General features: G+C 34.5%; 3 protein-coding genes across 7 annotated transcripts; 1 reads left to right on the top strand and 2 right to left on the bottom strand.

Annotated features, from left to right (window-relative positions):
* Positions 1-3,499: 3,499 nt before the first annotated feature.
* LOC110697110 (dihydrodipicolinate reductase-like protein CRR1, chloroplastic) lies at positions 3,500-7,799 on the top strand. Of its 3 annotated transcripts, none has more exons than XM_021874452.1 (10): positions 3,505-4,014; positions 4,109-4,231; positions 4,318-4,392; positions 4,649-4,714; positions 4,870-4,965; positions 5,134-5,250; positions 6,208-6,300; positions 6,439-6,540; positions 6,650-6,736; positions 7,249-7,799. In XM_021874452.1, the coding sequence occupies exons 1-10, from the start codon at positions 3,913-3,915 to the stop codon at positions 7,279-7,281; spliced, it is 894 nt and encodes a 297-aa protein (XP_021730144.1). In that variant the 5' UTR covers positions 3,505-3,912; the 3' UTR covers positions 7,282-7,799. The 3 variants fall into 3 exon arrangements, with proteins under 3 accessions (XP_021730145.1, XP_021730144.1, XP_021730146.1); XM_021874454.1 differs by having other exon boundaries at positions 4,101-4,231; XM_021874453.1 differs by lacking the exon at positions 5,134-5,250 and having other exon boundaries at positions 3,500-4,014.
* On the bottom strand, positions 4,240-11,820 carry LOC110697109 (protein COFACTOR ASSEMBLY OF COMPLEX C SUBUNIT B CCB2, chloroplastic-like). 3 transcript variants are annotated; one of them, XR_002506454.1, is made up of 8 exons: positions 11,563-11,820; positions 11,330-11,445; positions 11,176-11,247; positions 9,922-10,065; positions 9,622-9,775; positions 8,215-8,402; positions 4,849-4,946; positions 4,240-4,338 (listed from the first exon to the last, which is right to left on the bottom strand). XR_002506454.1 is itself a non-coding variant. In XM_021874451.1 (7 exons), the coding sequence occupies exons 1-7, from the start codon at positions 11,762-11,764 to the stop codon at positions 4,899-4,901; spliced, it is 924 nt and encodes a 307-aa protein (XP_021730143.1). In that variant the 5' UTR covers positions 11,765-11,820; the 3' UTR covers positions 4,603-4,898. The 3 variants fall into 3 exon arrangements, 1 of the variants encoding a protein (XP_021730143.1); XR_002506453.1 differs by lacking the exon at positions 4,240-4,338 and adding an exon at positions 4,363-4,450; XM_021874451.1 differs by lacking the exon at positions 4,240-4,338 and having other exon boundaries at positions 4,603-4,946.
* Positions 11,821-13,726: 1,906 nt separating this feature from the next.
* LOC110697108 (lysophospholipid acyltransferase 1-like) lies at positions 13,727-19,704 on the bottom strand. The gene is made up of 8 exons (XM_021874450.1): positions 19,065-19,704; positions 17,963-18,018; positions 16,440-16,660; positions 15,934-16,336; positions 15,682-15,767; positions 15,355-15,418; positions 15,158-15,270; positions 13,727-14,156 (listed from the first exon to the last, which is right to left on the bottom strand). Exons 1-8 carry the CDS (start codon positions 19,364-19,366, stop codon positions 14,013-14,015), a joined length of 1,389 nt encoding a protein of 462 aa, XP_021730142.1. The 5' UTR covers positions 19,367-19,704; the 3' UTR covers positions 13,727-14,012.
* Between the last annotated feature and the right edge of the window lie 1,787 nt (positions 19,705-21,491).

Below are 21,491 nucleotides of genomic sequence, written 5' to 3'. Positions count from 1 at the left end.
AAAAAATATACTGTACAAAATAAAATTGAAAAAAATAACATTGAATATGATCAGTTATTCAGTATCCCTTTAAAATAATGCTGAGAGGAATTGACCCTTTGAGCAACCACCTAATATCAAATTATGCATTCTTCTCTAGGCAAATAGTCAATAATGCCGATTAATACCTTGGATTCTTTTTTTTTTTTTTTTTTCAAAAGAAATACCTCATATATGCATATCAATATTTGCAAAGTGAGTACTAAATCCATTTGTTACTTAACAATCCAATTGGTTTTTATAATTGTTGCAGTGGTAGACTTGAGCTGTGTAAAATAGGGAATTGTAGTAATTTTATATAAACTAGAAAAGTGAAAAAACTATCTGTTCATTCGAAGAATGCAAACCAATTTAAGGCATATTTAATCGTATAAAGTAAATTTTCTACTCCTTTAGCACAATCTTATACGAGTAATTCCTATTAAAAAAATAAAAAATATATATTATGCTTACTTTTAGAGATCCATACTGCGAAATGCAAATAAAATAAATAAAAAAAAAAAAAAAAATTAATACTTGTATTATAAAGATTATAAACTACTTGATTGTCTATGCCCATGATTATGTATTTGCAACTGCAAATGGACCCTCATCATATTTCCACCTTTTTTCTGTTACATTCACCTGTTGTCTAGGCTCTAAGATTTCATGTACAATTGGCTAATCCATAAATAGGTGTTAGAAGGAAAATAAAAGTACAATACTTTACCATTAAGTAGCAAAAATTATGTTGTTATTATTACAAATGAAATGGAATTATAATCATAGTTTAGTACGTAGTACTACTTTTAAATTTTTACCCAACAAATATATGTGATCTTTTAAGTTTTAACTACTTTATTGGCAAAGTTGAATATCTGCAATGATAGCATGCTTCACGATTTGATATTTCATTAATTTATTTAGTGATTACTCATTGCCAGCCTCTTAATTAGGGTTGCCAGCTCAGCTCTCTCAATTGTGTGTTAGTGACAATTCAATAATAAGTTTCTCTTCAGTTGACTGCTGTATAACTGTATTTATGTTCAAATTATTAGAGCCCTTTAGCTTGTCTCGGTGATGAACTTGGAAAAAGAAGACCGGAGAGAAGTCTAGTTAATTCATGTCAATTTCAGCCTTTTATTTCAGCCTCTGTGGAACTTACCTTTAGATTGTAAAGTCGTGATTTATTAGTTACGTTATATATAATTTTGTTATTTAATATTTACATATATACACCGTATTTTACAAATTTGAAATTATTTATACTGATATTTTACCTATAATATTATTATTTTATAGTATGAAGTTATTAAGTCAATAGAAAAATTGAATTTTTGTCTTATATTATTTTAATTGAACCTGACCGGCCCTAATTAGTCATGATTTTTATTTTTATTTTTTTTATTATTTTTTCCAAGGGGAAGAGAGTGCACTCTAAACCTTTAATTTATTACATATTTAGATGTAATTGTTTCAGTCAAAAGAACATGGCCCTGCTAAGATGTAAGGGCAATATCCAATATTCCAATATCACCCATTTGCTAATTGTGCCATGTGAAAGTCTCTCTTGGCTCACCCTGTTCGGCTTATCCGTAATCACAAGTTCACTGTCAGCATGGGCGAAGTTCTATACATAACCTGCTGTATTTTATTTAATTATGTATTTTTTATAAGTTACCAAATGGTGTCTTATCTTCTAACCTATATATATTCAAATGTGATTGACTAATTGTTCAGTTTCATAATTCATTACCCAACCACCTGGGCCTAGCCTGCTAGGTATAATGGAAAACTATAGCATAAATGTATAGTATGGAGTATAATAACTTGTGAAGCTTCCCCTAAGTCTTCTAGGAATGGTTTTATAATATATATTAATCTATTGACCAAAATTTTATTAAATTATCATTAGGAGGAATTAGTATGAATGTCTAAGATCTCAGCCTTACCTGTTGACTTGAAACAACATCATATCTAGTAATATCTTCATATTTAAATATTCGAAAATAGTATATGTGACCGATCCCTCAAGGGGGAGTGGTGTTGTAACATGTGGTTCAATGCGAAAACTCTTGGCCCTTGGGTGACCATCTGGACCATCTATATCACCGTATAGAAGGGGCAACGCTAACAAAACGGCCCTTTATGTTGATGTGAGCGACTAAATTATGTACACCTTGCAATTCAAATGACTCGAGGATAATAAGAATAAAAAATAAAAATAAAAAAGGTTGTAATGAATTATTCTGTAGGACTGCTATAAATGGTAGGTAGAAATAGAATGGACCATAGTAGTATTGTGGCGTTGGTTCACCAATTGCCAATATCTAAGTGGGCTCACAGAAATGGGCTTCATTTTACTTTTGAATTTGAACCCCACTGGCCCACTTAAAAGAAGTTTAAGTATTTTTGTGGGCTCTATTTTTCCATAAAAATCTGAAATTTAACATATTATCTGTAAAATGGCTGGCTAGCAAATGGGAGAGACAGGGGACTGGTGTTTGCAGTCATAATTAAAAAAGGTGTAACTGGGGCAGAAATAAGATAGAGAATATGGAAATGATGAATTGGAAGTTTTCATTGTTTGGAATTAGAGGCATTATAATTTATATACTTGTATGTAGGTCATATTATTGTATATTGTCTATGTTTCTTGTTTTGTCAAAAATTTTGTTTGGAGAAGAACAGGCCTACAAAATAATTAAACTAATCAAGAAACTTTTATGTTTTCTATTGAAGGTATATGGGGTACAGTAATCTAAGTAAAGTTTTCCCAAACTTTACGATCATGTTTTTAGCTAATAAATCTCAATATTATACTCAATGTACATGTGTACTTCATTCCTTCACAAAATAAATTCCTTAAAATAGGTGCAAATATACTTCCTCCATCTTTTTTAGTTGCATCATTTTAGTTTTCACGTATTATTGACAATTTTTGGAGTAGAGGGAGGTTGAGAGTGAAAAATAAATGGAGCCCATGTGATGGATAGAGAGAATTAATTAGTTAAAAAAAAATGATACATCTAAATTAAAACTTTCTTATTTAGAAAGTGATGACATCTAAAAAGAGGAGTATAAATAATCTTACATTTCTCAAAAAATGAATACTCTAGACTCTAGTTGAAGGAGGGCGCCCAGTGCATAATTGAAACATACAGTCGAAGACTCATAAGTATATCATGCAGTATTTTGGTAAATTTGTTAAATATTTAAGGGTATTTTGATAAATTCACTGACATGACTTGAGGAAGACAAATGCTTATATAAATGATATATACGGTTAAATGATGTATATTCTAAACCAAATGTTGTACGTCCAAGCATAATAGCATGTATTAACAATTGAACATTAATGTGCTTTATCAAAAACTATATATATAAAAAAAAAAAATTAACAAAAAAACTTTGCAGTTATTTACAAATACCTCTTTGTAGCTAAATGCACGAAGTTCTATTTTTAGGTGCGCCATATAAGTAATGCATTGATTTAGGGTGGCCTTATGATTTGCAGTTTTGTGCCATAGGCCCATAGCCGTTTGCCTGTTTGTGATAATGGTAATTTTTTTTTTTTTTTTTGATTTTTTGTTTAATAATGGTAATTATTAAAAAGCAAGATATACATTTATAATGCAATACGCAAAATAACGATTAAGCTTATGTCAAGTAGTTTGATTTTTTTAAACCTTTTGGCGGTACATGGCCTATCGAATTATCGATATCAAATGTAAATCCAACTACAGTCACAGAATTCCCTCCAAAGAAGGACCTTATCAAAATGACAAACCTTATCCTAAGTTAGGAAACCAGCAAACCACTGCTTGTAGCAGACTATGGACACCAAGACTTAGAAGCTCAAATTGCTAGAGATATTGAACCACACTGAAAGCCATGGCAGCATTTATCTGCCACCTTCAACCAGCAAATTTCCACGCAAAAGGCCGGTCGGTTATTTCTTGCACAATGCAGCAGCCGACCCAGAGTAACATCAAGGTAATATGGCATTGCTCTTACCAACATGACATCTTGTTCCAGCTATAAGAAACTCTCTCGTCACTTGCTCGTGGCTCATTTGATAGCTTTGCAGGTGATCATAAATGGTGCTGCCAAGGAAATAGGAAGGGCAGCAGTGATGGCGGTGACCAGAGCAAGAGGGATGGAGGTGGCTGGTGCAGTAGACAACTATTATGTAGGAGAAGACATTGGAAAGGTAGAATCTCCATTTCTTTGCTTAATTCATCAGAAATGTTCTTTCCTTTCAAGCTTGTCTGTAAAACCTCTGTTGCAATTGATCAGCTATGTGACATGGAAGAAGCCCTGGAAATACCCATAATGAATGACCTTACAATGGTGTTGGGCTCGATTTCACAGGTAAATTTATGCCAAAAGTATTACTCCCTTTGTTCCACGTTAATTTGCATACTTGCCTCTGGCAAAAGATAGAGTAGTAGATATAAAGGAAAATGTAAGAGAAACTGTTGGGGGCTGAAGACATAAAATTACTTCAAAAGGAAAGTGTGCAACCAATTTGGGGCAGTGAATAAAAGCAAGTGTGCAAATTAATATGGGACGGAGGGAGTATGTCAAGTAATATCTGCCTGACATTTCTTTTGCAACATGAATTCAGTCAAAAGCAACAAGTGTAGTGGTTGATTTTACTGATCCTTCAACGGTATATGACAATGTCAAACAGGTACAATTGTTTTTTTTTATCCTCTCTTTGTACATATCTGAAATCACATACCCTTTCTCTCTTTGCACATATCTGAAATCAAATACCCTTTCGTACATAAAAAATTACATTTTTGGAGTTAAGATATTACAAACCTCCCCTGTTCTGCTACACAGGCAACAGCATTTGGCATGAGAAGCATTGTTTATGTGCCGCGTATAGAGCTAGATACAGTGGCAGCATTATCTGCATTCTGTGACAAGGCAAGCATGGTGAGCACATGGTGAGACTATAATGAGAGAAAAAGTTCACAAGAAGTTTTAGTGAAAAGAAATCCACTATAGTTTATTACAGTAGCTGTTGTCCTTAAGTTCTTTGCATAAGTTCTTTGCATACTTTCTTTCTGAAATTTCTGAATTCCACTTGAACATTCAAATCAGGGTTGCCTTGTAGCACCAACACTGTCTATAGGATCTATACTTCTTCAGCAGGCTGCAATCACAGCCTCTTTCCACTACAACAATGTGGAGATAGTTGAATCAAGACCTACTGCAAGAGTAAGCATATGCACTAAGCTCTTATTAAACTTCTACTTAGGATTCAGGTAATAAATAACTCTCACACCATCTCATAATAATAAATAAATCCACCAACCCACATTCATGATAACAGAAAACAAGTTTCAAATATTGTCTGCTGGACAACAAAACCTACTCGAATTTGACACTCCTTAGTAACCTATCAATCTTTTTCTCCTTTGCTTGTTTCAAGACAGTAGATTTACGACTGTCAAAAGGCCACATAACAAACATCCCATATGACCATATATAATCGTGAAGGTAGTTATATATTGGTAATTAGAATTTCTAACCTCAATGTGAAACCAATTACATTTAGTCCTGTTTTTTTAGCCCCTCTAGCAAATGATTATAGAAAGTCACACTTCCACATGATTTCTCTCTCTCTCCTCTTTTTTTTTTTTTTAGCATTTGAATTCGACCAGCACTCCATCAGTAGCAAACTGTGTCCACAAATCTAAAGAAAGTTTTCATGTCCTTGTTATAAAGCTGTGACTGGGACCAGCAGATGCAATTCATTTCGACACATTACATCTTGTCCAGCTCTTTTCTAATTTGGCTTTCTTCCTTAAATATTCTTAAATAGGGCCAACCAGGCAACCACTTGAGGAACCATATATCTATTACACTTCAAGGTCAACAAATTCTTTTTTCAAGCATAAATTTTTGAGATCCTACCAAAGACAGGACCCTCATACCAGCATGATGGTCATTGCTTTGGTTCATAAGCTCATAACAATAGTATGAAATAAGTTGCTTTGGTAACAGTATCAACCAAAGTTATTTATATGGAGTACTATCTAGGATTTTAAGAAAGATGCTTCATTTAATATGGTTCAGCACTAATTTAAATATCTAGAAAAACAAATGCACTAGCAATTCCTAAATCAGTAAAAAAATAAACAGCTATCAAATTGACTTCTGACTGCTTTACAGGATCTTCCATCACAAGATGCAACTCAAATTGCCAACAACTTATCAAACCTTGGCCAGCTTTACAATAGGGAAGATATCTCAACAGATGTTGTGGTAAGAAGATGATCTCATACACAGGAGAGATGCTAAAAATGTTGCAAAGTTTAAGCACAGAGAGTTTTATAGACAAGAAACTAGGAACAATATGTTTGAAGAATTAATAAAATTGAGCTCTGTCCCTTATTTCTGAAGGCAAGAGGTCAAGTTCTAGGAGAAGATGGAGTTCGAGTACACAGTATGGTCCTTCCAGGTCTACCCTCTGGCACAACAGTTTACTTCTCAGGCCCAGGAGAGGTTTGTCTAGCAAGTCCTTCTCAAAGATTTAAAAAACAAGAAAATTTTACTTCAATTAGATTACATGGAACATACTTCTTTGACCCCCAAACGAAAATTTCTGGTTCAGGTACTAACTCTTAAGCATGAGATCACAGATGTGCAAAGCCTAATGCCAGGCCTGATTATGTCCATAAGGAAGGTTGTACGACTAAAGGTAACTAGCATTTGTTGTTTTGCTGCTATTCTGATTGTTTGTTGAGGAAGATGTACTGTTGAATTGAGGACTTTAAGGTTTCAGACTGAATTGACTGAGCAGTGCGTTCTGAGATACCCCATAAAGTAAAAGTTTATCAAGACTACAGAGGTGAAGGTGTATATGTCACAAACGCAAAGTTTCACTTTAGAACACAGTTCCTAATCTAGAGCAATTTAGTTACCTCAGGTCTCAGAATTTCAAGTGACAAGAGTTTCAAAAATAGACTATCTCATAAGAAAATTAAGAAAAGTCATAGTACCTTATTCTTTTTTGAGGGAAAAAGGAAAAAAGCCATGGTTCCTAAATTTTCAATGACCTCAAGATGTCTCAGTGATAAAGAGTAGTGGTTAGGGGTGAAATGCCACTCGAACCCAGAGCTAACTTTATTATGTCATCTGCTTCTAGCTTAGCATAAATTTTTGTACTTGCTTGTTGACATTATCTGAAACCAATGTTTCCCTCCTTGACAGAATCTGGTATATGGATTGGAGAAGCTATTGTAAAGATCAGATGTTATTCCCACAACATCAAATACTATCAGACATTGGACTTTGGAGCCTCTGTCCATATTCTTAAGTCTCAGACAACGCAAACAGAAATTCGAGAAAAAGAGCTGGCCAGCAATCAGATGAAAGGAAGAAAAGTTAACACATTGAATATGTCAAATGGCGACCACACCCAGCCATTCGGAGAGTATGCGGCATGTTAGAACTGATGAGATTACACTAACAAGACATAACTGAACAATTTTTTTGGTCCTGAACTGGAAAAAAAAAAAAAAAAAAAAAAAAATCACTATTGCAGTGTCTTCCACCAGCTGCATTATGAGATCTTTAGTCCTGTATTATTTTTGTTCATTTTGTTATTGTCTCCAAAACCTGTGCTTTAATTCTGAAACTACCTATGTTAAAAGAAATAAACTCTTTAAGCAAAAGTGTTTATTGGTTAAGAAATATGGGAAATACCACCAGAATAGAGAAGATTGCTAGGTTAACCATTTACTGAAGCAAGATCTTTTTCACAAATTTCTCTCAACATAAAGAAGCTTATAATTCAGCTTGTACACTAAGCTAATTCTGTTTTTTTTTTCGCTCAGTGTACCACATGGTCCACGCCTCTACCTCAAAACGAAGTATACTCAGTCTGTGAAGAATATATACATCGCATTATTTATCCACCTACGCATATCATTGTCAGAAAGGGCTACAGATATCCTTAACTATAACAGCTTGACAAGGGTACACATATATGCCCGATATAATATCAAGATCAATGTAGAGTATGATTCAAAATGCAAACACAATTGACATATGTCATTCAAGTAGTCTCAGGAAAAAGAAAATCTTGGACTGCCTCAGTACCTCTGTTAGGACAAATAGGTATCCTGAAGCAAAAGGAGAGTTGTGAATAATTAGGAGCTATAATTTTGGTCTCACCTTAAATTTTCTGGCTATAGCTTTTGTCCACATCATGTCTTTCTCGTCATAGGCATAGCTTATGCTTGATGCTAGAAGCACAAATTCCATATCATTCTCCTCTCCAATGCCCTGTGTTTTTGCAGAGCGAAGTGGCTGTATCAAAATAGAGCCAGTCTCCTCAGGAATAGCCTCCTCCAGCACTGAACCTGTAATAAAATGAACCGTGTGCCATTATTTCAAGAAAAATCAAATGCACATACAGGAGCACCTTTGGGATACATCATACATGCATTTCAGCAAGTTGGAGAGTCATAAAAATGTGTATCATAAGAAGGTAGTCACACTAGGTTATAACTCATACTTTTGATATTCTTCTTTGCCATTAAAAATTTATTGGAATGTCCAGAAGAAAAAATGAAGCCTCTCCTTGGACATCTAATGACCAAAGTTCATATACAATACCAAAACAAGACTTATTGCCTTTAAAGAGCGCCATAAGCCATGGAAAAAGTCAATTTCTCAAAAGCCAGGGACCATATATCTTCACAACAACAGAGCATATGACAATGGTCGGCCTGTTCCTAAATGCTACGGAGTATAAATCAATCTCTACGAATAATTTCGCCCAAATGGTCATTCTACGTCCACCAAGTTTATACTTTGTCTATGCTTTATCCCATCGAAAACATTACTAGTCATGTTAAAAGATGCATTGTGAACACCAATGAAAAGGATAAGAAAGAATTGTAAGGACTAAAGTTTCATAGGCTTCCCAGCATTTCACCCCAAGTTATGTTGGTCACTTTAACCACATAATGCATAGGAAATGCCAAGGCTATAAATCATAATAGGTCAATAGTGAACCTCTTTTAGTTACAGCAAGGTGAGGAAGCCAAGGAAAACTTGGAGAAGTGAGTCCTTAATAACATTACACCTAAGTTCTTTCACAGCCACCAATTGTAACCAAATCTGCACACATACCAAGAGTTTTGTACAAATTTGTTGAGGAGTCTTTCAGGCTCCCAACTCCCAAGTATCACCTACGTTCCATTTTGGCAATCTTAGTTTTGACCACATATGACACAATTCCCATATGGCCTACCAAGCCATAATCCCATGACGTAATTGCTATAAATTACAGACACACCCTTATAAAGACAAAGGAAGATTAGAACTATTAGGAGGAAACTTGGAGAAACCTTAATCACCGTAGGTCCATACCCAGCAAGGAGTTGCTTCAGATATTATAATATACTATTATAGTAAATTTCTCTAGGAAAGCATAAAAATTAAATGATTCAAAATCCCTGGTTTTGTAATAAATGGAGAATTCATCATAAGGTATTATTCAGTGATATAAATAGATATAGTCAAATAGATTAATAGTAATAGTAATAGTAATAGTAAGCCCATATTATTATTCACCTGTGCTTTGAGGAAAATAGAGTGTCTCCTTCACATCAGACAGACCATATTTCTTTATCTTTTCCACAAACCAGTTGACAATCCCATCCTTTGATAGATTTTCTGGTAAGTTCCAATAGCCACGGACACAGATCACATCTTGCAAAGATAAAAGCTGAAATATAGAGATTAAGACTTTTTAAGAACTTGTAACTTTGTAAGGCCACTAAAGGCTTTTTTTGTTGGGGGTGCAGAGGTGAGGGGTGGCATGCAAATATTATGCATCATATCGCATAACTAAATGCTTTTATGTGAACTTACCACTGAGACAGATTTTGTATTACGTAGTAGAATATATGTTGTCCAAGCAAGGTCCTCCTTCAGGGTATTTGAAACATTGGGGGACATTACAAAGATTTGCTGAGCACATTCAGGGAGAGCTGTTAATTTTTCTGGTGTTGCTCCCTGTATTGTATTAAGATATCAGTCTACAGAGCTATCAAGATTCATACTTCCCACATAGTAGCTACATCCAGATCATATTATCTAGTGGCTAAAGACCCTTAAAAATCAAGCAAAAAGGCGCCAACCCAAATATGATAAAGGGAAGTGACAATAAACACACACACACACCCATGCAAGATTCATCAGGTGTTGTTAAACGTCGGGAAGATACATGGCTAAAGGGAAAGCTTGGAGTATCGCTACTGGACCCTTGGTACTAGATAAAGCTCAGAATATTGTAGCAGAAGATTGCACTAGTACCGCATTCCATGGCTGCTACAATAGTCATTGAATTATGTGGACACCTAGTCTTAGTTTTAGTTTCAGTTTGAACTGATTGCAAAACCAGAAATTAGTAAGCTTTTAAAAAGTTCTTAAGGTACAAAATATCTATAGCACTTTATGGAAGCCTGGCAGGATTACCAAACTGTTAATTTGATAATAAATCTCCATAGAGCATTGAGCGACTTCGCTTAGCACTTATGGATAATATTTAGTTATTCACAATAGTAGATGGCAATCAATTTACTTAATTTTTATATAAATGAATGGTTTACAAGTTTTACAACATCTGTGTGATTTTCATCATAGCTACATGATCAACATAGAATAGACCTCACTTAGCTACTTGGAGGAGTGTGTACCCTGTGTATAAGGATGTTAGAGCATTAGATTGATCTTCATGATATCACATTTAAATCAAGAAAATTAATGGTGTAGACATTGCATGAAGAACATTAACTTCTCAATAGCATAACATAAATTCCTAGTCTTCCACATTATTCTCTTAAAATATTGATTATAGAAGTCCCTATCCCTAATAAGCTCTACTATAATAGCTTGATAAACCGATTGAAAACCAGCAGATATAGAACATAATCAAAGAAACTATAAAAACACAACTTGACATATAGCTTCACCTAGAGAGAGGATTCCTTCTTTTATACTCTGTATTCTTTAATACTTTCTTTATAGTCTCAAAAACTAAATTAAACACTATATCAGTCCATTTTTTTATTAAATGAAAGTGTAATCGATAAACAATAAACGTAACTTAGCACAAAACTTTACCTTGAGAAATCTTCCCACATAAGGAAGTGACGCAGAGAAAGCCGCCAACGAAAGACCCAAAGCCTCAGAAATCTGAGAACACAATTCTATGTAAATTACTTGATCAAACAATAATCATCACAACAACAAGCAATCAAAGTAGCTATCGACTCACAAGCTGAGCTGAGGTTACAGGGGAACTCGAACCGACAAAATGGTTGAGAACAAGAAGAGATCCAAATCCATAACCAATCCATCTGGGCAAGTAAGATTCATCAAGCCAAGATATTCCTACAAAAACCCAGTTCATTTAAATGAGCAATCAATTGAAGTAGTAAACAAATCTCAAATTAATGAATAATGCACACAAGGTGTTTGTGTTTATGTCTCAGAGAAAGATGAACTAACCGAAGGTAAATCGAAGTACAGAGAGGTTTATTTGTTGCTCGGAATTTGTGGATGTCGAAGAATCATCAAGCTTGGCTGATAATTTCAAAGATTTTCTGGAATTTCTTCTGGTAACTACGCCATGAAGACGATGATAAGAGTTGGCGCGAAATGGGAATGCTAGGTTTAACGGTACCAACTGATTTCCAATGAGAATACTCATTTTTTTTTTAGTTCAAAACAAATTGGAAAAAGTATATAAAGACACAATAATTTCAGAATAATAGATTAAAGCCTATGCCATGCACAGTAAGTCTAACTTTTTACAAGAAAATTAATTATATCTAATAAATAAAATTTAATAAAACATACTGATCAAATATATAAAAATTATAACGTCATTATCTATATTAATAGACAAAGCAAAAAATTAAACAAAAGTGAATTTTTTGCGCCGCCTAAACCTGAGAATTTTTTCAAGTGGGTGGTTTGATTAGGTCTAGTGGTCATATAAGTAAATACTTATTTACAAAATGCCTTTGTAATAACATAAAAAATTAATCAAACAACAGACTAAAATCTCCACTAAAACTTTTAGCAAAAGTGCACAACATACACACATATATATATTATATTAATATATATATATTAATTACAAATAATGTATCACCTTTAATATCTAAAAAATCATTGCAATGAAAATAAATACTACTCAGATCATTGAAGGCAATCAAGAACAATCAATAATTGGGCAACACAAATCTATATTATTACATTTTTAGTTATGGATTGATGTTCTACATATACGATATCGTCATTTTTTGTTACTATAAAAAATGTGTTTGAAGCTAACAATAACTATAGTTTAATCATTTTTGTTTATTGTCTTAAAAGTTTAATTGTAGATAATAGATATATATCCCAAAAAAAAATACAAAAGGAGATGTCAATTGTCACTACGTCTGACGTGTCTTTCAGTATGCAGATTATTTATGAATGTCGAATGTAATAAATTTATTATCTCAATCAAGTGTCTTAGCAAAAGATAATAATATTTTTTTGCTTTTACTAAGATATTGATTTTTTTAATTACGTAATTTACAAAAAAATTAATTGATATTTTACCTTTTCCTAGAATTAGACATATGATATGATTGTCAAACACAACATTTATTTTATAGTTATACTATACTCTATAAATCCTTAATTTGTGATAATATATATGCAGTAGTAAAATTTCATTAACAAAATTCTAATTAATTTCAATACATAGTTATATTGAAATTGAAATTGAAATATGATATTAGCTAGAGGTATTTGAAATAAATAAATAAATAAGTGATGTTTTAAAGTAATTTCCTTAACATCTATCATATGAATCAATTTATCATTACTTTTTTGGCAAAATCTTATAATACTCCATTTAAAAGATAATTAAAAAGGAGTTGGAATAATTATTTAAGTAAATGTATATAGAAAAATTATGAACACCAAGTAAAAATAATATAAAAAATTTGGAATGATATTATTATAGAATCAAATATTAACAAAAAAAATGGTTAAAAAGGGAAGGGGAGTTTTGGAGGGAAAAAACAGCACCAGGATGTGACACGTGTCACTCCCGGTGTCTGTTTTAGTATTAAGATTATTATTATTATTGATTCCAAGTCTTTTTTCAGAGATATATAATGCGTGAATTAGATAGTAATCAATGGCCGAGATTATAATTTGATGTTATAATAAATTCTCTAGTTAAATTACTTTATAACGTACAAATTTTTTAAATGTGATTAATTAAAATATGATTGGAAGTGAATCATGTTGTATTGTTGTCTACCCTTAAAGATTGATATTCAATTAACGTACAAAAAGTCGTTGTTTGATAGACGCGCAAATGTATTGAAATTACTAGTTACTAGTTACTACTTACTAGTTAGTATGAAGTATTAAAGTGTTTTGACTAAATTTATTACTCGGATTTCTAGTTTATACGAAATGAAGTTGTTTGCTTATCCTCCTGCCTAGGTGATGGCTGTCCACTTGTGTTGTCAAAGCTCGGATATAACTTTTATCCCACTCCTTCCTTGTTCAGTTGATGTGGCTCCAATTGTCAAAGCTCTTCAATAGCAAGCCTTAACTTACTGTCTGTACACTTGTGTTGTTAGCGAGCGAGGGGGCAAGGCAGTGCCAGAAATAATCAAATTTGAAAGACATCACAAGATTTGTGATTTCTAAATTTTGGCTCTATCGTTTAAGCAAACTTTGTTTTAAGTAATGCTAAAAAAACAAATACGAGCAATGACGTGCATAGTTTCAAAACAGAACCTCAAAAATAAAGATTTCGCAACAGCAGAATGAAAGCAGCTAAAAGCATGATCAATACTTCAGGTTGGTCTGTGATGAGACTGATTAATTTCTCTGGGTTTTGGATGACCAAGAAGAGACCGTGTCAGGTTTGTCCACATTCCACATCACAGTTCCTTCTTCTGAGCTTTTGACCTTGCTGGTCTTGGAGGTTTGACAGCAGAACCCAGAAGTAGAAGGACAACTGGAATAATGGTGCCGATATAATACACACTTCCATACGCGGTCAAGGTTTCATGCAAGCTTAGTACCTGGAAAGCCAACCTTGTTAGAAATGGGAAAAAATATCATAGCAACAAACAGCAGCAAAACTTCACTAAAAAAAAAAAAAAAACAAACAGCCAAACAGCTGCAAATTCTCCAAAAATCACAATAGGGATCCTACTGCGAAAGTTGATCAGCCTCGTTTGATTTTATCACATTCCACACTTCATGGTTTTATCAATAGTCACCATATCTGAGACCTGAGGAGCCAAGCCTACATACCCAAGGCATTAGATGCCTGGGGGACTGGGGAGGTTTCCTCCAAACCCTCATATTCCTGACTCTACAAAGCCAGAAAAGTATTATACAGCTATCCAAATTCCACGTACATCAGGTCATCATCACCCACCATAACTAACACAGCAGCCCCACCAAAGACCCACCTTAAAAAGGCCAACCAAAACAACCTTCAAATCACAAAAGCCGCCGTGGCACTGCGACCACCAGTCCACCAACACAACCCAAAAAATTGAAAATAAGAACGCCAAGATAACCGTTAAAAGTTCCAATTATTCGATGGTTTGAATGGAAAAGGCTTGGTGTCATCTATTTGACAAAAACCTCATACCAAAGGCTTGAGTAAGATGAGATGTAGTAGGTTGAGAGGGTAAGAAGGTGGTGTAAGTGAATATGAGCAACAGCATCAGTAGGGGTATATGAAAAGAGAGACACGGTGGAAGGGAAATACAGGCACAGAGGAAACGAAGGTGTAGAAGGGAAGAGCAAATTAACAGATACATCAAACCTAGGAGGACTGAGAAGAGAATAAATTATGAGTGGAAGCTGGCAGGGTTTAAATTCAAATTCTAACAAAACATAATTCATGAGGTAAGGGTGTCAGGGTTATTACTTATTACTTATCACCCATTCAGAATCCGTGTGTTTAACGCCAAAGCCCATACAATGAAGTACACAATAAATTAATCAGAACCAAACAGGCCCTAAGAGATATGAAAAAATGAGAAACAATGGACGCAAGGAAACTAACCATGAAACCAACTGCTGAATAATTCAGAACCAGCATTGTATATGCGAAATTTACAAATGTCAATAACTTCTTCAAAATTTTTGCAGATACACCTTGCTGCCATCTGTAAATTACTGTTGAACGTATAAAACAGAAATGAGCATCAGTAAGTAAAAAAAAAAAAAAAAAACCATTAACAGCATTAGATCAAGTAATACCTTTAGAACCAGCAATCATCAAAGCCGACTGAACAAAGAAAAATATGTAGCCAGGATATAATCCCTGTATTTTCAGAACAGCCAGGAAAAAAGAAATCAGTGAGTGAAGCATATGCAACTATATAATGGCACAAAAAACCAAACAAGTACTCAAGAATCAAGATGCAAATTATCCCATAGAAGACATGGATGTATGACATACAAGGAGTGATCTTGCATGCAAGGAAATTTTACGTATCTAAGAGATGTATGGTTATCCCTAATTTCACTGTATTGTCTAAAGCTAAATGATAGGCCAGAGGACTTATTAGTTCAAAGAAGACTCACATGCCAAACAGCACTGACTGTCTGTGTAGCGAGAAGCTGAAAGAAACCAGCCTTCTTGTTCTTCTGGACCAGTCTCTCATAGACATCTGTGACAAGCAAAGTGCTGCTTCAGATACACAAAATTGGTGCCATAGTGAAATAATGAATGAGAAAACAAATCTTTTAAGAAGGTATACAAAGGTTATTTATAGCACAATACAGCAATATAAGATGAACGGTAGAATAAAAATGATAAGAGGCCAAGAAACTTACAGTGGCGGAGCCAGGTGCTAACTTGTATATTCCAGACAAGTGGTATCTGAACAGCACTCTTTGCCAACTCAACTCCAATGATATCGACATTTTGGGCTCGATCCCACTTGGGCTTTGGTGGGGATGTATTTGTCCATCCACTAAATCCAAAACCAGAAATTATCGTAGCAGCTTCCGAGATAGACCAGATGAAATAATACTTCCATCGTGCTGTAAAGCCACACAAGTACTGATAACCCAGCTTTTTAAAGAATCCCCATTCCCCATACGAGGGGTTCGTAAAAGTAGACAAGGGGAAATACGGCACCAAATTCAAATAGAGAGCCATGCATATAGCAGCTCGAAGAAGAGCCCAACCTACTCCACCCCAAGGTGATGGCTGTTTCTCCAATGGACTCCAAAGCTGCAAAGACAAAGAGCACACTCATGAATCCAAGTTTATGAATTCCCTGACTTGTAATTAAAAAAAGAGCACGACGAAGAACAAGAATGCTTCATAAACCGACCCCTTTCCCTTCTGTCCAATCAAGATAATCCTTCATTTCAAATACAGGTCCAGCAAGGTGACTCCCGCAGCAGAGGCAATATCCAACATATTCAATCAATGAGGGCTTCTTCAGCAACCGGTTTTTTTTCTGTGCTTCACGTAGGTCTTCATCTTTCAATAGTCCATCTTGATAATTTATTGCGCATGAGATGACTTTGAGCGTCAAGACCATCAGAGCACCTGCAAGGAAATCAATAGTTTTTAAAAACTGACAAGCAACATACAGGATACAGAAATTTGAGAGAAACTAACACAAGCAGTGGCAATCTGAGAAGTCCAGTCACACTCTTAGTTCAATGTAATCTTCAGTTATTTCCATCTAAATGAGAAGCATTAGACTTATATTTATATCTTGGTTGCCAGAAGTCATAAGATTAGGCATCTGACTCAATTGGTAGAGCTTGGAGGACTTATAGATGTTGTAACTCTGTTGCTAGAGATCATAGGTTTAGGCACACAACTCAATTATTATTCCTCAAGCTGCTTGAAGCAAAGATTGGGGAAGGAGGATGGGGGAGGGCAGGCCTAAGATTGTGGAGAAGGATTCTACATCTATAAATATGTTGATCTTGCTAATTCAATGTAATAATACTTTATGAAAACCAGCATGAGTTTATACTAAAACAGCAAAGAAATAATAAAGAAAAATTAAAAGAGAGAGAGAGAGAGAGAGAGAGAGAGAGATTCTTGCTAGTTTAGAGTGATATACCTTTCAAACCTACAAGATTTAAGATTTAACACTGAATCAACAAAGCAAAAGGAAACAACAGACAAACAAGTTCACAAAATTAGATTTCCAGCTAGTTGGCCATACAATGTTGGAGCACTAATATGGCAAGTGTAGATGTCCAGATGTAACAAATAGATGTTTATCCCATACAATGTTCTCAGCATAAGCACAGTATTGCAGTTGGTTCCATGTATGGCAAAAAGACAAATCTATATAGAGAAAGAAAAACAGTAATGCTGGTGTCCATCTTCATCACCAATTTAAGCTCAATTCAACAGCAGTGTCAGTGAAAATATGATGAAATAACAAGAAAGATCAAACCTTTCAAATATTAAATCTCCTCCACATAAAAAAGGAAGTTCGCGGAAAATAATAATTAGCATTGTCCATTAGCAATATAGTACAAACTTGAAATTTGCAACTAACATCACGAACTTTCACTCTGCTTGTGCAATATGATACAACAATTGCCACTGAAAGAATGTTTGGCTAAAATTTTAATAAAAAGTTGTTGATATGTAGAGGAATCCAAACAAATATAAAGATAAAATTTCTGATGATCTGAAACTTAATTTTATCAATTTGGACACCTAACAACATTCAGGAAACAAAGTTCATTAAGATATTGTAAAATTATTCCAATATGGCCAACCACTACATCATATTGCACCAAATAGAGTGAGATGGTGACGGTAAACATGAATTATAGATTTATAGCTGCAAGAAGTAGATGCAATATAACAAGAGGTTACCAGTAGTGTCAATTCCACCCTCCTTCCATGCATCTCCGCTCATGTAATAAACATGGCTACAAGAGAAAATGTATTAAAATATCAAAGCAGCATTCGATATTGTCAACAGAACAAACGACATCAAGCAAACTGCATCATTTTGTAACATCATCTCAGCACGAACTACCTCCATGCAACAATTATTTTCATCGTCATCATGTTCAAATGTCCTTGAAAGTTGACAATCCTCCACTTCTCTTTTATAGGTGGACATTGAAAAAAGGTAGATCAATTCAAATGTACTACTACTACATATGAAGTACTATGTTTGTAAGGATTAGAAAAAAAGTCTGCCACTTTATTGATTCATTTTCAGTTTCAAGTACACCATTTATGATCTAGGCAAATTTGGAAATCTGTTGTGCTTAAATGCTCAGGGCTTTCTAAATCTTCGTGCCAAAGTCAAAAAAAAGTTTATCTTGGGACGACGACAGGACACTTTTCTAAGAATATATTAATCAAATCTAGTGAACAAACTTAAGCTATAGCTACAGAGTCTAATATACTAAACTCCCTCCTTCCCCCTTTCTCCAATTCTCCTCAATTAGCACCCTTTTAACCCAAGATACATATTCTTAACCCGAAATCGATATACAAAAAAATTCAAATTTCAATCATAGCAACAGCAATGTAGTACGGTTCTCCATACTATGCAACAGTAACCCCGTTAACATCGAGGCAAAACATCACAAAATCCTTCTTTAATCCTACACAGCAAACTCCATAAACCAAATGTAGTACTACTTTACTGAAACCAATTCTAAATTAAAACAACAACTAAAAAAAAAACAGGTAAAACTGACCCAAAATCAAACAAATATTCAATCTTCATCACTCAACACTATCAAATAAATACTACAGAAAATCATAAACTAACAACAAATCAACAAATTACGTAGTGTATCAAATAACAAAAACAAGTGAAGCAAATTAAATCCTTGGTATAACATATATAGACGAAATTCCCATCAATTAAAACCAATCAAAAATCAATCAAAACCCAATTAAAAATCAAAAACATATCAAAAAACCCAATTCTGAATAATGAATCTGTGAAACTTACCAACCAATCAAATACCCAAAAGCGGCGAAGAAAGCGATGAGACCACATTTAGGTCGATAAACAAGCATCGAAATATACCCAATAAAAATAGAAACAAGAAAATGAAGATTAGAAGAAACCCCAAAAGAAAGGTAACAAAGAAGGGCCCCAGTAAAAGCAGCATAGATGTGTTTTGGAAGAGTTCTTGGGACCAAACGCCATAAAAAGCTAATGGGTATTGTGGCAACATAGCATAGGAGGAATCTGAGCACTGCTACTGATAAACCCAGAGAAGCCGCCATGGACGACATGTCGAGGTCCATGGTTGCCGAGTCACCGAGTTGATTGGCTGAGTTTGGGGGAAGACGAGTTAATTAAATAAAAATAAATCACTAAAAAAAAGGAGGGGGGGTGGATGAAATTATGAAAATAAGGAGGGTAGAAGATGGATGAATTGGGTAGTGGACCCAAAGAAGTTATGGGAATGTGTAAACTGTGTGAGACTGATCAGAAATTTGTTGGAGGAAGAAGTTGATGTGCAACTGTTTTTTTGGTAAATAAATTGGGTTTTTTCAATTGGGTATATTTGGATTTGTGGGTTAATTGAGTGGTTTCACAGTTTTCAGTGACAATAGACCAGTTGTAGTCTTCTGGCTGTGTTAGAGAAAGAGTTAAGTTCTATTTTTGGGTTGCTTAGGTTTGTGCCTTTTTATTGACCAAATGGGTTAATGGGGTAACAATCTTTGATTAGAATTGTGTCTAGCTAGAATAGTCCTACCTAGGGCTTGGACTTTGGAGGCGTTTTGAGTTGTGACTAAAGGGTGTGGGAAGAGGGGGTGTGTGGGGTGGCGAGTTGAGGTGTAAAGTTGTTGTTTGGAGACTGCTTGAAGTGAACTAATTAAGTTTTATGTGGACGGGACAATGAACTTGGAAGGCTAAAGGTAGATCTCGGAAACAAGCTTTAGCCTTGTACTGTAGTAAATTTTTCATGGTGAAGTTCAGGTGACCATAAAAATAATTGTGTCTTCTTTATGATGATATGGAGGGGAGATTGTTATGAGTTTAGCCAATGTGTAGAAAAAAAAAATTTCATGAATTTGTTATGGTTGGTCCACCCATTTTGAGCCCAAGAGGAATTGGGCTCATACTGCCTAAGGCCAAACAATTGTCAAGGCCCGAATAGCTTAATAAGACCTGTCAATGCTACATATAAATAGTTGTTCAATATATTTAAACAAGTAACTATTATAACTACACTCTTAAGCTAACAAATGACACCTCAATTACTACTCAACTAGCTTAAGAATTAAAAGGGTTTTCTCGAATACCTACACACTTGATGTCAACTCATGTGCTTACTTTTTAGGTCAGCAACTCAATGCAATTAGCTCATTAAGATCTTTTCTGCTTCATAGGAAGTAAACCTCATTTGAGGTGACTATTTTTAGACAAGAAATTGTCTTATCTTGTGTTTTAATTGTCTTATGTTAAATCCACTCTGAACATTATATTTTGGCTTCCAAAGAAGCTTTTTTGTGGAGTGTGTGAATTAGGGCTCGAAAGTCAAAGGAAGACTAGGGGATTGATTAGATCCTTTATGCACATAAAGAAGCGCGCAAGATACATAGGTAGTGAGGGTTTTAATACTGTAGACATTACATAATAAGCATGTCAAAATTGTGTGTACTTGTTTGCAAATAGTAAAGATGCATAAGGAGACAAATTGGGATGATTCTTATTTAGGTATTTTTCACTAGAGAAGTTCTTTCCCTTGTTTGTATTTTAAATGAATGTTATTTTTTTACTTTCGGGGACTAGTGAAGTCGTGCTAAGGCACATTTTACTCCGGTCAATAATCTTACTAGAGTTTGGGTTGGAGGGTGTCTTATAATAATTGAGGATGTAAAAGGTTTAGACTTTTTCTTGTCATGAAATTCAAAGCACTACTTGGTATGGGCTCCCAATCCATTTCATTCTAGTTTGTTGTACCAAACGACCATGACTTTATGAGGCAAAGATAAATCTCAGAAATAGGGGTTAGCTTTGTAATTAGATGGTTAGGATGAGGACTCATGAGTTTCAAGGGATCATGGAAGTGACCTTGTCTTCCTGACTTCCTCAATATGGAATGGAGGGGAGATTGTCATGGGCTAAGCCCAATGTGTTGGTAAGATATACAAGTAATAAATTTGTGGCTTTTGTGAATGGGTATTATATTGTATTTTTACTTGTCTTGTGCTAATTCCACTTTGGGCCTTAAACTTTTGCTTCCAAAAGAAATGGGTTTTGTGGAGTACTAGAGTGTGTGAATTAAAGCCCAAAAGTCAAAGAAAGACACAAAAGACACGGGTGGTTAATCAGCTTTTTAACGCACACAAAGAAGCATGCAAAAGAGAGAGTTAGTGAAGGTTCCATGTTTCAATAGTGCATCCATGATCCATCACGTAA

This window comes from Chenopodium quinoa, unplaced genomic scaffold (assembly GCF_001683475.1).
Source record: "Chenopodium quinoa cultivar QQ74 unplaced genomic scaffold, ASM168347v1, whole genome shotgun sequence".
Taxonomy (NCBI): domain Eukaryota; kingdom Viridiplantae; phylum Streptophyta; class Magnoliopsida; order Caryophyllales; family Amaranthaceae; genus Chenopodium; species Chenopodium quinoa.
This window is presented reverse-complemented; position numbering and strand designations above follow the sequence as displayed.

Coding starts and splice junctions, on each gene's coding strand:
- LOC110697110 (XM_021874452.1), top strand. CDS start 3,913: ATGGCAGCATTTATCTGCCACCTTCAACCAGCAAATTTCCACGCAAAA. Junction 4,393..4,648: donor TGTTGGGCTCGATTTCACAG/GTAAATTTATGC, acceptor ACATGAATTCAG/TCAAAAGCAACAAGTGTAGT. Junction 6,541..6,649: donor ACTTCTCAGGCCCAGGAGAG/GTTTGTCTAGCA, acceptor TTTCTGGTTCAG/GTACTAACTCTTAAGCATGA.
- LOC110697109 (XM_021874451.1), bottom strand. CDS start 11,764: ATGAGTATTCTCATTGGAAATCAGTTGGTACCGTTAAACCTAGCATTC. Junction 11,248..11,329: donor CTGTAACCTCAGCTCAGCTT/GTGAGTCGATAG, acceptor TTGTGTTCTCAG/ATTTCTGAGGCTTTGGGTCT. Junction 8,403..9,621: donor CTATTTTCCTCAAAGCACAG/GTGAATAATAAT, acceptor ATTTTATTACAG/GTTCAGTGCTGGAGGAGGCT.
- LOC110697108 (XM_021874450.1), bottom strand. CDS start 19,366: ATGGACCTCGACATGTCGTCCATGGCGGCTTCTCTGGGTTTATCAGTA. Junction 18,019..19,064: donor TTTGGGTATTTGATTGGTTG/GTAAGTTTCACA, acceptor TTTCTCTTGTAG/CCATGTTTATTACATGAGCG. Junction 15,768..15,933: donor TAGCACCTGGCTCCGCCACT/GTAAGTTTCTTG, acceptor TGCTTGTCACAG/ATGTCTATGAGAGACTGGTC.